Source organism: Balaenoptera borealis, assembly GCF_965194805.1.
Source record: "Balaenoptera borealis genome assembly, chromosome: 8".
In the NCBI taxonomy this organism is placed as follows: domain Eukaryota; kingdom Metazoa; phylum Chordata; class Mammalia; order Artiodactyla; family Balaenopteridae; genus Balaenoptera; species Balaenoptera borealis.
The window spans coordinates 111797412-111813336 of record NC_138865.1 but is presented as its reverse complement, the minus strand read 5'-3'; the positions used below and the strand labels follow the sequence as shown (position 1 = coordinate 111813336).

Sequence of the window (15925 nt, the reverse complement as noted above, 5' to 3'; positions counted from 1 at the left end):
ACCAACCTCAGAAGATGGTTAAGGGCAGGGGTAAAAATGATGATGATCATCAAAGTGCCTAACTCAGTACTTGGCACATTATAGTAGGTGCTTAATAAAATGTAAACTTCATTCCATTTCATAACATCTTCAGTCCTGTGTGTATGAGAGGTGGGTAGGACTGGGGAAAGAAAATCAGAGACTTGTGATATTTCCTTCCTTAATTATCTTCCCTAGAATTGGGGGGGGGTGGTGGGAGGAATTTAAAAGGTATATTTCTCCAATTTTTAAAAGCATTACACTTAAATAATAGCACACATGATAATTTTATGAGTAACTCAGGCTATATGTAATATATTTTACACATTTTTAAGTTTTATAAGTTTATCTACTCACATTAAAGAATATTTGCAAAATAGAGGAAGACTCACCTGTAATCTCAGCACTGTCCGCATCCTGGTATCAGTGGATTGTAATGGATTGATGTCAGATATGCACGCCTAATATAATGTGTATATTTCAGTTTCTTGTAAGTCTTCCCCCATCCCCGTCCCCAAATATAAAATAATTTGGGAAATTTAAATCTGCAGTACTAAGTGCTGCCAGCGGCATTTGTGACATCCACTTGGTACTGTTGGCTGGCTCAAGGCATCAGCAGCAGTGATGAGAAAAGCAGTGATGACAAAGCAAAATAGTAAAACAGCAGAGAAGAGAAGAGGAGATGCAGGTCAGGAGCAGAGGTATAAGCAAGATGCTCTGATACACAGGACGCCCCCCCCCCCCCGCCCCGCCCCACGGGTTATTTATTAACAGATGCAAGTTGGAATGGTTTTGCACTTGTTAAGTTAGTGGTTGGTTTTTGCCGTGTCTATGGTAGCAGCAGCAGCAGCAGCAGCGGCCGCGGCCATCTCCTGCTCTAGGATGCTTTATTTGCTACCACCTTCACTGGTTTCTGGTAAGGCCTTTGGCCTCCATAGGCTTGGGAATCCCAGGAGGGAACTTCTGATTAGAGGATCATGTTTGAATGAATTCTGTGGGGCTGTATGTGCACAAGAGAATAACTGGTTCCATTGACCCCACATAGGTGCCACTCAGGAAGTGGAAAAACCTGGTGGGATAAAGGTCAGAATAACCCCCGCAGCCCCTGCTGCTGGGTTGCTGAGGATCCCATTTCCAGCAGGGCCTTCTCTATCCTTCTCTGAGTCTGAAGAGGGCGCTCATGTCACTGGAATGCTCATGTCACTGGAATCCCACTTATTGGCTTAGGGCAGGCAGAGGAGCAGGAGCTCTGAGAGATCTCTCCGATCTTCTCAGGACTTGAAGACAGTGGACCTGCTCTTTGATCTCAGGCTGGAATTTTGGGCAGGGCATCCGTGTTTCTCCAAGGATGTTGCTTGGATGAGCTCTTTACTTCGGCTTGCATGTTTATGGACTCTCATGCCCTGGTGTACGGGGAAGGTGGGCTACAGCTCAAGTTAAAGTCTCTTCTTTGGGAGATTGGTTCATTTTTTGTCCTTGTTACGTAGAGAGCTTGAACTTGGTGTTCCCCAGGTCCTGCCCTGCTGCCTCTGGCGCCTGCCTTCTGTTTCACTGCCCTGTTTTCTGAGTGCCTGGTGTGCAACCTGTCCTTCAGCCCTCCCTGAAGCTTTACGGACCCCAGCCAGTGTTCTCACAGCTCCTTCTCAGTTATCCGTTAGCCCTTATTACACTGCATTGTAGTTAACCTGAGTCTGATGTTTCTTGGTAAGAAATCAATTAATCTACTTTTCAACCAGTAATTGTTGGAGACTTAGACTTGCTCTTAAAGGAAAAGTAAGAGAGTGATTCAAAGAAAGGAATCACTTCAGTGAACATGCAGACTCATTAGTGGGAGGGGATAGATTCTTTTGGGCAAGAGGTCCTACCCTTGGCTCTGCCAACATTTCCCCAGAGCTGTGTTTTGGTGTTAGTTTTTTCCCCATGATACTGACTTTCTTCATTATGTTACCAGGAAGCAGATTCCAACCATTTTTGGACATTTTTGATTAGGGGCCTGCAAACTACACCCCATGGGCCAAATCCAGCCCAGTGCCCATTTTTGTTTTATGAAGTTTTATTGGCACAAGCCACGCCCACTTGTTTGCATATTGTCTGTGGCTGTTTTGTGCTACCATGACTGAGTTGAGTAGTTACGATGGAGACTGTGTATCTACGAAGTCTAAAATATTTACTACCTGGCCCTTTGTAAAAAGTTTCCCAGGGCTTCCCTGGTGGCGCAGTGGTTGAGAGTCTGCCTGCCAATGCAGGAGACACGGGTTCGAGCCCTGGTCTGGGAAGATCCCACATGCCGCGGAGCAGCTGGGCCCGTGAGCCACAATTACTGAGCCTGCGCATCTGGAGCCTGTGCTCCGCAACAAGAGAGGCCGCGATAGTGAGAGGCCCGCGCACCGCAATGAAGAGTGGCCCCCGCTTGCCACAACTAGAGAAAGACCTCGCACAGAAACGAAGACCCAACACAGCCATAAATAAATAAAGTAAATTAAAAAAATAAAAAAGTTTCCCAACCCCTGTTTTAGATGATAAATTGCCCTGTCAGCCCACAGTTCTCAGTTATGTGGTGAGCGTCTGACGTGAAGCGGTTTGTTTAAGATTAAGAGGGAGTGTGTGCATAAAGGGCTTGAAAGGCCTGGGACTCTCACTTACCAGCTGAGAAACCTTGGGCAGATATTGAGGTACTTTGAGACCTTTCCTTCATTTATAAAACAGGCACTGAAAACAATGCCTACCTCACAGGTTGGCTTTCTTTTTTTTTCCCTTTTCCTTTTCTCTTACTGCTTGTGAAAGCACTCTGTGGACATCAGAACAGACCCTCCATTTGACTGGGGACACTATTGTTGATATTTTCTTTCTCAGGAGGAGGAAGCCAAGAAGCTGGTGAGTGAAGCCATAGCAGCTGGCATCTTCAATGACCTGGGGTCTGGAAGTAACATTGATCTCTGTGTCATCAGCAAGAGCAAGCTGGATTTTCTCCGCCCGTACTCAGTGCCTAATAAGAAGGGAACCAGGTAAGTGAAGGAGATTCTTCCTGTGGCCACCCTTTTTATATTCACGGCATCTGGACAGGGTTTTCTTGATTGTTACCCACGTTAAGTAAAGCCAGAGTCCCCAAGCCAGCTTTATTCAACAGACCTTTGAATCATTATTTGTTTTATGATTGTGGGCTGCTGTCAGGTGTAGAAAAGTGATACAGTTTGTAAAATGTTGATGGGAGAGGTTGAGTGGAAAGACTCCTAGACTGGGGATTGCGGGGAGAGCTTTGAATCACGTGCTGTCCTTTCTCTAGTCTCTTAAAGATGCCTCTGAATTCTGTATGGAATTCTGTGAGAAGGTACATTCTCCAGGGCATCCAACCCATAGCTTTTCCTCAGAGTGGTTTCCATTTCCTAGATGGTTATCAGCCATTGGTTAAGAGTCCCTGAAAGTTAGCCTTGGGAGCTAACTGTTGCTTCCTGCTGTGGAGGGAGCCATGCCATTTAGCCCGTGGCACATGCCGAGCAGGCACTGCTCTCCGTGGTGCAGTCCAGCTCGGAGAGGGGGGCGAGCTTCTAGTTGATTTGCTGGCGGAACTGGAAGGTTTCCCGCCCTGGTGGCAGGTGAGCTGCTCATCAGCAGTCCTGTACGGCCGTCCAGGTGCCTGACCTCTTCCTGGAGGCTGAGCTGCTCAAAATGTGGCTTCTGAGCTCTGCTCCAGCTGTCTTCATCTGACAGCAGCGTACGCAGCAGCGTTTATAAACTGAGCCCCAAGCTCCACTGGAGGAGAGCAAGCACATCACCTTCCACGATGCTGCTTTAACTCCCACCACATGTACTCAACTCCAAGTCAGGAGTAATTCACAAGGAACAAATAGAACATTGAGAACCAGTGGGTATTCACCGCAGTGTGCGCTCAGCATTGTGAAGACGTGTTCATGATGGGGTAGGGCAGCACAGCAGCAAAGAGCTCTGGCTCGGGGTGGGGACCTGTCATGGCCTGGTGTGGTGACTTTGGGCACCTGTCTTGGAAATGATGGAGCTAGACTAGGTGATCGCTAATGAGCCCATGGAATTCTCGGGCCCTAGGTGGGAAGGGAGGCAACCTTTCAGGCCTGGGGCTGTGTTGGACCTGGCCTTGCACGTTCCCATTGGCTCCTCTGCAGCCCTGTTGTGCAGCCCACTGTTGCTTCAGGTAGAAGCCCTCCCCTCGTGCTGCTGAAACAGGTGCTGTAAGCCAGGATGGTGAGGAGGCTCTTGTTGTGTCCACACCTCCCACAGACGTTGTGGATCAGATGAGTCAGGTGCACAGAAGTCACATGGGGCTCTGGCTCCAAGGCCACAAGCTGCCACGGGTGCATCCAGTGTGGGGGAAGGAACAGCGTCTTCACACCAGCAGGGGAGGGGCGAGGCACATCTTAAAAAGGTGCTGCTGCTCGGATCCTTTAAGAGAACTTTGTGGGGACCGTGGGAAGTTTTCGCAGAAATAAAGGCCAGCTTTTCTTGGCTGTGCCTACTCCTGGTTTTGTACAGAGCTCTGTTGTGTCGCCCTCTTTTTTCTGCTTCCTGCCGTCTTCAAGCACAAGCTCCCATTTGAGAGGCTGGCTCTTCAGGGAGCACGTAGTCATGGCACAGCCAGCAGCCTCCTCTTAGTCCATGTCAGGTTGACAGAAATAGTGTCCCAGCTGGGGACAGATGAGAGGAACAGTTGGACTTGTGCTGCTGTTTGACAGTGTTGTAATTCCTGGCCCCACTGTAAAATCAGCCGTTCAGATTTTTATCTTCTAGACTGCCTTGTGCTCAGAGAAACCTCTGTCAGATTCACCTTGAGAAGGGTGGTGTTGGGTGTGTCCTTGTGCTGATCTACCAGGTCCCTGTGGGGACAGTTAACTCTCCCTTCTTGAGTCTCGGGAGTGTGGTCAAAAGTGACAAGCCCAGAGTCTGGCTGCGGGTCATTTTTATACTGTTTATGCTTCCAAATATTTTTAAAGTGTTTAAGGTAACAGTTATGTCATTCTTGTTACTATTCAAGAGAATGGCCATGGCAGCTTAATGAAAGGATTCGCTTCCTGCTGGTTACTGAAAGGTACTTTAGGGAGGTTGAAGCTTGAAGGCAGAGGCCCAAATGCTTTCCAGCATCTTCTGGGGATGGTGAGGTGGGGAAGGAAATTTGAATGTCCACCTAGTGCCAGGTGCTCTATATTATATCTCTTTTCATGTGCATCATGTCTACCAGGTATCCCCATTTTGTAGCACTTGAAAGCCGAGGAAAGTGAACCTTGGGGGAGCTGAATCCTCCCAAGGTCGCAGAACTGGGAGTCAGGAGAGCCAGGATACCAGTCCAGGCCTGCTCGCTGCCTGCATACTTATCCCTCTCTCCAGCCCTCTATCAGGCCCCTTGGGGGGATCCTAACTCTCTGCGTTTGTTTTTCTCATTAGGTTTGGCCGGTACAGGTGTGAGAAAGGGACCACTGCAGTCCTCACTGAAAAAGTCACTACCCTGGAAATTGAGGTGCTGGAAGAAACAGTCCAAACAATGGACACTTCCTGAATGGTGTTGGTGGATGTCTGGTTATTGCTCTAGGAGACTGGGGGCAATGGAGGCTCCCCCTGTAAGACATTCGGCCAGTGTTTGCTGAATGAACCCAATAAAAAATGAAAACCAAGTTAAGTGGCTGAAGTCTCGGGGCTGTGTGGTTTTTTGGGCTGCTGAGGCCCATCGACCTGGCCTCCCCTTCAGGATGTTAATCCCTCCCTGAATACTACTCTGCGTTCAGGTGGGTGTAAAAGCAGTTTAATCCTTCTAAAAACAGACGAGGCCTCATTTGTTGCAGGAAGTCAGATTGGGTTGCTCTGATTCTTCAGTTGAACATTTATTACACGCAGCCCTTGTGCTAACTTACTTTCTCTTTGTTCAGGGTAGTCCCAGGTTTTTGTTTTTGTTTTTTTAGGATGAGTGCAGCACAGCCTTTTACCCCAACAGCCAAGTAGGAAAGAAATAGAGATGATCAGTTCTGAGTACCAAGAAAAAGCAGGTAGGTGGACAGTTTTGCTTTGCTATAGCTGCATGAACCTGGGTGAACTCCACTTTGGCCAGTTTCACTGAAGTCAAAAGAATGCTTTGGGCCTTACTATCTGTAATGATGAGGATATCATCGTTTCTCAAACACTCAAGCCTGGTGAATGGTTGAAATTGTATACCTCCAGAGGGTCCGAGTAGTAGGCAGAATTGTTCTCATGGTGTCGAAAGCGGATGGCATACAGAAAGCAAGTTCATCTGTGTCCAGCGCTGATACTGCCAAGGGAGACAGACACAGTAGGGATTCTGAGAGCCGTAAGCAGAGTATTTGCAAAAAATCTCTCTGGAATCAGAAAAACTTTCAGTGGTGAGTGCCAGACAGGACACAGGGTGTGACTGTCCCCCAGAGCAAGCATGGCTGGGGGGACAAGAGAAAGAGGCCTGGTGCCATGGTCTTCCAGAGTGAGCACACTCTTGGGCCAGCCTCCCTTGTTAAACTGCCAGGAGTGGGTGGGGAGAACAATGGAATTATTTAGGATAGCAACTTGGCTGATGATTTATCAAAATTATCTGGGGAGCTTAAAAAAATTCCCAGATTACTCAGAATGTCTGAGGGCTGAGAAATTGTGTTTTTAAAGGAGGCTCTAGAAATTGTGCTTTTAAAGGAGGCTCTAGAAATTGTGCTGCGGTGTGAAGCTGTTTTAAAATTACTCATGAATCGTACTCATTCACAGAAGGAACCCCTCTTACCCCATTTTATTTCAACCATGGAGAATGAGTACAAAGCAGAGGCTGCATCTGAAGAAAATTTCTCAAACCCGACAGTGTTACAGTAGAACAGAGTTCACACATGGAAACAGCGCAGTGGCCCAGCCCAAATCCTTTATCCCCAGGGAGGCCTGGTCAGAGCTCCTGACCAGGACACCAGTGGAGCGGACAGGCATGTACTCTTTCTGGAGGGCTGAACTGTCACTAAGTCGTGGATGACAACTTAGACCATTTGAGGATTAACTTGAGTGTAAAAACAAAATTCAAACTATTTCCTTCAGAGCTTGAGTTTTCCTTAAGTTCACATTTATAAATTAGTCTTCACAGTTAATCCTATTTGGGAACAAGAAATAAATGAACACATTTCTGGTTTCCTACAAAGAATACGGCTGTACATCATGGTCCATGGACTTCAGCTTTGTGAAGGGGTGAGTGGCTACCATTTTTGGATCGTCTACAATGTGCTAGGTAACTTACATATTTTATTTCAAATTCTGTCAGCAACCCTGAAGGTAGATGTTATTAGTCCCATTTTACAGATGAGGCAACAGGCTCAGAGAGGCTAACTTGCCCAGGGTCATGCTAGGAAGGTGCAGAACCAGAACTTGTACAGAGAATAGCCTGAGGGCAAAGCCCGCATATTTTTCGTATCCTGTGCTTCCTTCTCACGGAAGAAAACACTTAACACTGATCATTAAATGAACTGCCAGCATTCAAGCAGGTGAGGTGCCTAGTACTAGCAGGTGTTCAGGAGAGGACGGCTGAGCCGGGCTGCACAGAAAACACTCATGGCTTTCAAATACTATTTGCCTCTATACCAGATGCTGGGTTCGCCTCATCGTCAAGTTATAAACGTAGATAAAAATATTAGGAAAATCTCCACTCTACTTAAAAAATTATTTCCACTTTCTCCCCTTACAACAGAGTAAGCACACAGCTTGATTGTTTGAAAAGATTCTAAGAGCTAAACCAAACTTACTACTAACCATTTTAAAAGGCTCACTACAAATCACACAGTCTCCTGGATTCTCCTGTTAGTTCAAACCTTGACAGGTCACTGAAGGAATTATCCGAAAGATTCACATTACAGTCCAGATATAAGAGGTGCCTCAGCGGCTCACTGAACCATCCACCCTTGTTAACAACCCAGCTGAGAGTGTTCACAACAGTTTAAAGAAAGGACTTTCAAATTTGACCACCAGTAACACGTGACCAGTGCCCCTCCCCCCAGCAGCCCTGTATTCAGCATCTGCTGTAAAGCCCGGCCCCTCTTTGGGGAACCTGCTGAACCCTCTTGTCTTAGTTGGTCTCGGCTACCAGGTGGCCACTTTGGAGAGAAGACTCGGGTAAGGCAGAGCGGTGTGGCTTCTGAGAAGGCGCGCTGCATCCACGCTCAGGTGCTCGAAGTCCACACGTGCATCTGTTTGGCAACCTGGTGCACGTAGCTGATGTCGGGTCTCTGGTTGGGGTCAGGGTGGATGCACATACTGACCAATTCTCGTAACTGCAAGGGAGAGGATGATACGTGTATTATTCGTAAGCAGCCTTGCTGAGGCTCTGCATTAACTCATGAACCCTCAGGGCAACTAGAATATGAGGAATGGTGCCCAAGACAGGTGAGTGGTGGGTGAGTAGTCACAGTCACCAGGGGAGAGCAGGACCAGCACCAGGCCTATCTGGCCTCAAAGGCCATGAGAGTGGTACCTCCAAATAATGTTGAACTTTGAACTGCCTACACTACTGGCTAAATCTGTGTGTACAGTGTGTGTGTCTGCTGTCAGTCATGCAGATGCCCAAACCAGAGGACAAAACTCAAGGCAAGGGCTTATTGATCATAATAAATGTATTAACATGCAGCAGAGCTGCAGTCTGCCTACCCCCTGGCCTCTTTATTGTGCTCATGAAAGACGGAGCTTTTAATTATACAGACACTGAAGGCTGCTCCTGCCTCGGGGTCGGGGAGGGGCACCTTGATCCTCTGATCACCTCCATTCTTCTGATAGCCAGAGTGCCAATTATTTTAATGGTAATTAAAATAATGACCGTAAAAAGCCTATGTCTTAACTTGCATCACTGGGCTCACTGCAATTTTTTCATTTAAATACCTGCTGCTGGAGGGGCTGGCCAGGGCCGCAGCAGGGAGAGGGGAGATCCTGACTAAGGGGGCTCATGGGGACTCTGTGGCCATGGTCAGCAAGTCTGGGGTGGGCACAAGGGTCATGCAGAGGCCCGGGCTACGGTGCACACTCCCTGTTTCACTCCTGAGGTGTTCTAGGCTGAGGGGCCTGGGGTTCCTCCCCCAGGAGACGCTCCAAACTGCCTGCTGCCTTTCTGGGATTTCACTGCTGTATAAACACTGGGAAGCCCCTGGCCAGATGCAGCTGAGCCTGCAGCCGGCTTGGACACTCCTGGAGTCTGAGGCTGCCCACGATGAGACCATACTCTTCAGAACCTTACAGTATTCAGGGGAAGGTAGCTGTGGTTGGCCTCTGACAGGTTAAAGTGCCCAAGAAAACCACATTAAGGTAAAGTCTCTGTGACCCGAATTGCTCATTTGTAAACCACACAGCAATAAGTGCATGTTTGAAAATTTCAGAAGAGAAAGTGTCTTATTTCCATTTCTAAGAGGACATATAACTTCAGAAGTGAGGTGTGCTGAGGAGCTCCAGTGCTAAGAATTAGCACCTCCAGAAGTTGCACATAACGGGTGAAAGCCAGGTGCTCTGGGGAGTAGGAGCTCTGGACACTGGAAGGACTGACTTGGGAGGGAAGGGGGCTGAGGGCTTTATGTGGGTTCGTTCATTTCAGCTTCATAACCATGAGGCAGAGGTTACGGTTCCCATTTATAGATGGGGAAACTGAGGCACAGAGAAGTTGTCATTTGCTCCAAGTGGCATGGCTCCAAGCTTCTCAACAAATTCCAACAACAAACAAAATTCCAAATTCAAACAAAAGATGGGGAAGAAAAACCAAATGCAACTATTAACTTGGTGAAGAGCACTAACTAGTTTTTCCTTTCCTGCCAACTTCCACTCCGGAGCACAAGTACTTCCTCCAAAGGTACTCGTAAGAACTCCGTAGGAATGTGCGCTCCTGCCCCTCACTCTGCTGGGAGTCTGCAGAGCCGCAGGCATGGCACTGGGAGCAGAGGGTGCCAGGAGAAGGGTGGCTGATGACCTTTCTAGCTGGCCTGCCTGGATCCAGGGTTAGCGCGCACTGGGGCACCTGGTTGCTACAGCTTGGCCGGCCCCGACCCAGGGCCCTGGTGGGCAAGGGCTGCTCCTTCCAGAGCTTTCAGGATTGTGAAGTGAGCAGGACGCACGGCTCCTCACTCTGGCTGGACGACTGGCTATAGAAGAGGGGCGGGTGCCCTCAGGAAACAGGATAGCGCAGTGGCTAGGCGCAGGTCATCTGGGTCAAACCCTGCCTTCACCACGAGCAAGTTACGTGACTTGGGCAAGTTACTTAACCAGTCTGTGTCTCAGGTTCCTTCCTGGTAAAATGGCATTAGGGGTGGGGTAGGGGGAGATTCAACACAGTAAATCATAAATGTGAGCGGTTAATTATTGTGAGGCAGTGGCCTGTGGTCCTGCAGGGTGGGCCCATGGAGGGCTCAGACTCCTGATCACACCCACTAGCATTGACCTTGAACAAAAATAACCCATATTGAGAATCTACTCTGAGCCAGGCCCTATGCTACAGCCAGATGATGATGGTTGTAAATGCATTGCCTTAATCCTTAATCCAATGAGGTGGTTTCCAGGATTATCCCATTTTACAGGTGAGGAAACTGAGACTCAGTTCAGTGACTTGCCCAAGAATAGTGAGGGGAGTATGTAAACCTGTGCCTCTGTTTACACTCTTAACCACGCTGTGCTGTAAGCCTGTCATCTCATCCTCACTTTTTATCCATGAAGGCAAAATATTAGGCCTGTTTTCAAGATGAGGGAACTGAGGCAGATGATGCTCTCCCACAGCCTCACCTGTCACAGCCTGATGGCCAGACCTGTCAGGCTGTCCTGCGCTCAGTGTAAAATGTTGAAAATAAAAGGCCAAGGGGTCTGACCTAGGTTTGTGGCGGCAAGACCAGCCTGCTTGCTTTGGTTCCCTGTCATGGGAGCAGAGTGGCCGCCAGCAGTGGTGTGGGGCCGGCCAGGCCCTGCCACTCACTGCGTCTGGCTCCTGTTGCTGGACGCCGGGAGCCCGTCTCCGGGCCCCGCAGCAGCGAGCCTCCCACTCGAGCACTGGGTTGGGAGCCAAACGGGCAGGAGGGCGCTGACGGGCCAGCTTCTGCTGGTTCCTGCCCGTGGGTGGCCTGCAGCCTTGCTGTCGGGGGGCCCACGCTGGGGTCCCTGAGACCTCCGGTAAAATCAGTCTGCTTGTTTCCCCTTCTGAGTCACTTCCCCAGAAACCTTCCTTCTCGGCTCTGTTAAGTGAACCCAAGCTCAGCCCCACAGCCCTGGGATCTCGGAGCTGCCCCTCCTCGAGCCCTGCGGGTCGTCTGGAGCTCACCAGGCCCAGCCCCGGCGGCAGCAAACTCACCTTCTCAGAGTAATGTTCTCCGGGGAGAGGTGGGTAGTCACACTGCTCGATCTTCTGGCAGAGGGAGAAGAGGTTCATTTTATCTCCATAGAAGGGGCTCTGAAGAGCTGCCATCTGCAAGGAGAGAGGGATGAGAGATGAGTTTTCAGCCTTGAGGTCCAGGGCAAAAGGGGCCGCTCCAGATGGGGGGGTGGTGCTTCCGGGTCCTCACCGCAGCGGCTGTCCAGCAAGACTCCCCCATGTCCTGAGGAAGCTAGGGTTCAACAGAAAGTGGCAGTTTTAACACGATCCTTGTTACATAAGCAAATTAAACGGGACCAAGGTTTCAGTGACAAAACTGTAAGGGCAGTAAAGAAGGGGCAGCTGAGTCCTAAGGGCCAGCCGTGAGCAGGCGCACGCCTGGCCTCTGGTTTCCTCATCGAAAATGGACGCAGCTCCACCTGCAGGGCTGTGGTGAGGCAGGGCTGTGGTGAGGCTTGGCTGGCACAGGAGGCATCACAACCTGAGCGGACATCATCTAGCTCCATCCTGAAACCAGGCCCTCTGCTGGGGGACCGTGGAGGCCCCAACGGGTTCTCACCCAGTCAGGGAACTAGCCGGACTCCCCACCCCACCACTCAGAGCACGACGGGGGGGGGGGTGTCTTCAACGGGGGCACACGGGAGCCGTGGGCTGCCCGTGAGGCAGCCCAGCACGGCGCCCGCCAGCCCCATCTGCTGATTACTCCGTAATGGGATTCAAGTGCTGCTTGCCACTTGCGCTCACTGTTGCCTGCTTCCAGGTGACGGCCCGACACCTCCTGCTAATGAAGTGCCGTCGTCGGGTAATTGTGCCCGCCTGTCCGTTTGGCCCTGGTTCCCTTCAAGGAGCCGGGCTGCCAGGGCCACTCGGCATAGACGCCACAGCCGGGGCCTGTGGGACACCTGAGGAATCCTCACTCCCCTTCAGGCTCCGGAAGGTGGGTGGGCGAACCCTGTCTCCGGGCTGGAGGAACCCGTGGTAGCCCATCAGCTTTAGTTTCCTGGTCTGCCCCATGCTCTGTTCACCCCTGTGAACAGGTCAGGTGATCCCAACAGCAAGCAGGGCTTGCCTCCTTCAGAAGCGCACAGGGGTCTTCAGAGCCCAGGCAGTGCCCTTGGGCTTCCAGATGGCCTTGGGAGAGGCAGTGTGGCCTGGAGACTTGGGGGTTTCCTCTGACCCAGGTCAGGAGTCTGCCCCGGGCAGCACCTGTGGGCCAGGTGCCTGGGCCCTGACTGACTGCTTTCACATGGGTGTCTACTCCCCCTGACCAGGGGCTTGGGCCCCTCTGAGGAGGGCTGGGAACCCGCCTGGACCGTGAAACCCACCCCTGCGGGACGGCTGCAGGGAGTGGCCCTGGCACTTGGCGGGGCAGCATAAGTATGCAGAGGCCCTGCCCCCTGTGGGCTCAGGCAGCCTGACTGAACTGGCTTTACCATCTAGCATGCAAAATGGCATCACTTGGGTGATGTATTTCCAATAATTAAAATGAGAACCTCGGGTGCAAAGGGTTAATTGGGCAGTTTCAAAAGGACATCTGTTGCTACAGTAGAGAGCAGCTGAGGCTCACAGGGCAGTCATTCGGGGTGATGTGGTGCCCTTCAAGTCACGGCAGGAGGATTAAGATGGATTTTCATGGAAAGCGTGTCTGTTCAGAGTAGAAAGGATGTCGGCCCCACTAACACGGGCTCTGGTTTTTCACGTGTCTGACCTGGGAGAGGAACTGGGTGATCCTTTCAACAAGCCAGCCTGATCTGATTTGCACAAAACTTGCTGTGTGGGACTCCAAAAGGGCCCCAGAATGGCGACGCATGAGCCCCATATCTGCCGTTCCCTTCAGAGGATCTCTCCATCCTTCCTGGCACCTTCCCCACACTGTTTCAGAAAAGCTTTCTGAACAGGGTCAGCAGCGAGCTATGCCAGAGGAGTCCTCTCTGCCTCCCTGGCTCACAGTGGCTTCTGCATCCATAAATGCAGATTCTAGCGGAAGCAGCGTCCCGCCTGCTCCCCTCCAGCTGCCGGTCACGGGCCTTCCACCCAGATCAGAGCACTGGGCTGTGAAGGAACCTCTGGGGCTGCTTGAGACACTGGGATTAGAACGATTACCCCGGATGGCGAGATCTCCTCGTACCGGCGACCACCCACCTCTGACTGGTTGAAGCAGAGGAGGAATTGCTGTTTGGGGCCTCGTTAGAACTGCCAAAGCCACGGCTCTCAGCGCTGCTCCTCAAATGCAGAACTTCTCCTGCCTGGCGTTATTGGGATGACACATAGCCGGGGAAATGGGAGAGTGAGGCCACTTGCCCCCGCTGGGAGGGCTCAGGGAAACTGGTGTGTGATTTAAGATGTCAGAAGGAGAAGGGGATTCTGACTCAGAGTGCACAGCGACTGCTTTTGACTCTGGCCCTGTCAGGGCCTCGGACATCCATCTCATCACCAGGATCTCCCGAGCTCGTCCGGGAGTGAAGGTTGAACCCAGAGGCTAGTTGCCAAGCAGTCTGCAGCCCTGCTTCCCCACGAGGTAGGGGGTATCCAGACCATTCTCTGGCTCAAGCCAGAATTCCAAAGCAGGATTCCATACAAGGCACGGCTGAACCTGTCCCCTGGCCCACTTTCTTGCTGGTCTCAGCCTCCTCAGGCTAAGGCTGCCGTAAGAAGGCCCGCCACTGAGGATCCTGATTCCTTCAACTCTGTGCTCAGAACTGAGCTCCTATGTAAATAAATAAATCCTGCAGAGCCCAGGCAGCCTGCTGAGTGCCTCCATGGGATGTGCCGGGTAATGAAAATAAAGCGCCAGGTCTTCCAACAGGCCAAGCTTGGGCATCCCTGCTGGGAGCTCCTGGAGGGGCCACTGAAGTTGCTGGGGGATCCTCACAACCGGGCCTTCCCCTCAAAGGGGCCCTGAGCAGAGGCCCTGCATCTCTTTCTCCACCAGTCACGCCTTCCCTGGTGGCTGGAGAGAAGGGGAGAGGCCCTGGCTCCACAAGGACCACTGGTCCCTTCCTGGCTCCTGTTCAGAGGAGGGCAGGCATCGACAGTATCAGTGCCCATCTAGGTCACTGCCTTGCTGTGTGACCCTGGGAGGTCTCTCCACCTCTCTGAGCCCGCTTTCTCCCTTACAGCAAAGCTGGGACTGGCCTGGTGTGATTCTTGTGATTCACTACAATGTCCAGGGCAGTGCTGCTCCCGGCGGCTGAGCTGTTTGGCCCGTTTCTCCTATGCTGACCTCTTCAAGACAGATCCCACTTGGCACCCCCCCTGAGGAGCTCAGGCCAGGTATAGTGCTTTGTGGCGGCTCCTCACTAGCCACGGGTCAACATCAGCACCTTAAGGTGGCCTCGGGAGGTCCTCAGTGACATCGGGATGCCCAGGTGGAAGGGGGTGTGGTGGGCTGAATAAAAGCCCCCAAAGATGTTCATGTCCTAATCCTTGGAGCCTGCGAATGTGTTGCCTTATATGGCAAAATAAATTCGGCAGATGTGATGAAATTAAGGATCCCCAGATGGGGGGAGTGTCCCAGGTGATCCAGGTGGGCCCTAAGTGTAATCACAGTATCTTTATAAGAAGGAGCAGAGGGAGATTTTTGAGTACAGAAGAGGAGAAGGAGGTGTGCTGACTTAAGTGATATGAGGAAGAGGTCACAAGCCAAGGAATGTGGGTGGCCTTTTCATTTTCCTTGCCTTTAGTCCCCTGAAATCGATTTTGGGCTTCTGGCTTCCAGAACGATAAGAGAATAATTTTAAGTTGTATGAAGTCAATCGGTAATCTGTTACAGCAGCCGTAGGAACCTAACCCAGGGGGCTCCTGAGACTTCCAGCCCGCTCCGGGGCTTGTGGGAAAGGGCAGGCCTGTCCCCACTGTGGGCAGGTTTTCTCTGGCTCTGTGCCGTCACCTGCCGCCCTGGCCCAGGTGTGTTTCCCTGCATCTGCCCAGAATCCTCGGATGTGATCTGGGTGTGCGGGTGAGATGGGGAGCCTGTCGCAGATCTATAGCTGGTGCCCTCAGGACGCACCGCAGGCTGTGCAGCGGGGGCTCCAGTCGTGTCTGGGGGGCGTTTCCTTCCAATTACCACGGCCCTTCCTGTCTGCTGGGAAAACGTCTGGTTCTGTCTTCCCACAGGGCTCGGGGGTAGCAGCCTGGGGAAGGGCCCCCACCGCCTTTGCCCTTAGAGGGGCCGCCACGCCAGCCCTCTTCTGCGGGAGGCCCAGGGCCACTGGGTTCAGGTCAGCTGTCCCCGCGGACGCAGAACTTGACTGATTTCATTGACTTCCTACTGCTGATACGCCCCTCCCTGGCTGCGAGCCTCAATAATGAAATAAACCGGCACCTCCAGGCTGGGGCGCTAACGAATGCTGCCTCTTTAGAAGTGCGTTTAGGCGCCCAAGGCAGGGACCCAGGACTGCAGTCTGCCTCTAGGGAGCTGGTGGCACCAGCACGGGAGCCCTGAGGACAGGAGCAGGGCCCAGTCACACCCTCGTCTCCTGTTTGTTTACGTTTGGAGACCCACACAATTCACAGAGGCAGGAAGTGGCTTACAGAAATCCTGAACGCAGAATGGAAGAGTAAAGAACCCTGGACTAGGGACAGTAT

General features: G+C 51.5%; 2 protein-coding genes and 1 long non-coding RNA gene across 5 annotated transcripts in view; 1 reads left to right on the top strand and 2 right to left on the bottom strand.

Moving 5' to 3' along the window:
- Nucleotides 1-5659, top strand: part of PSMB7 (proteasome 20S subunit beta 7) — a 56514-nt gene extending 50855 nt beyond the window's left edge. Inside the window, exons 7-8 of the mRNA XM_082403364.1 lie at nucleotides 2872-3023; nucleotides 5428-5659. Coding sequence (XP_082259490.1) covers nucleotides 2872-3023; nucleotides 5428-5539 — 264 coding nt within the window. The 3' untranslated portion in view covers nucleotides 5540-5659. The remainder of the gene's footprint in view (nucleotides 1-2871; nucleotides 3024-5427) is intronic.
- The window catches only part of LOC309633958, a 253401-nt gene that overhangs the window by 68403 nt on the left and 169073 nt on the right, over nucleotides 1-15925 (bottom strand). The window lies entirely within an intron of this gene.
- NEK6 (NIMA related kinase 6) overlaps nucleotides 6731-15925 on the bottom strand; it is an 84403-nt gene continuing 75208 nt past the window's right edge. For all 3 annotated transcript variants that reach the window (XM_082403343.1, XM_082403341.1, XM_082403342.1), the window contains exons 9-10: nucleotides 11318-11431; nucleotides 6731-8279 (exon numbers count right to left, since the gene is read on the bottom strand). In XM_082403343.1, coding sequence (XP_082259469.1) covers nucleotides 8169-8279; nucleotides 11318-11431 — 225 coding nt within the window. In that variant the 3' untranslated portion in view covers nucleotides 6731-8168. The remainder of the gene's footprint in view (nucleotides 8280-11317; nucleotides 11432-15925) is intronic.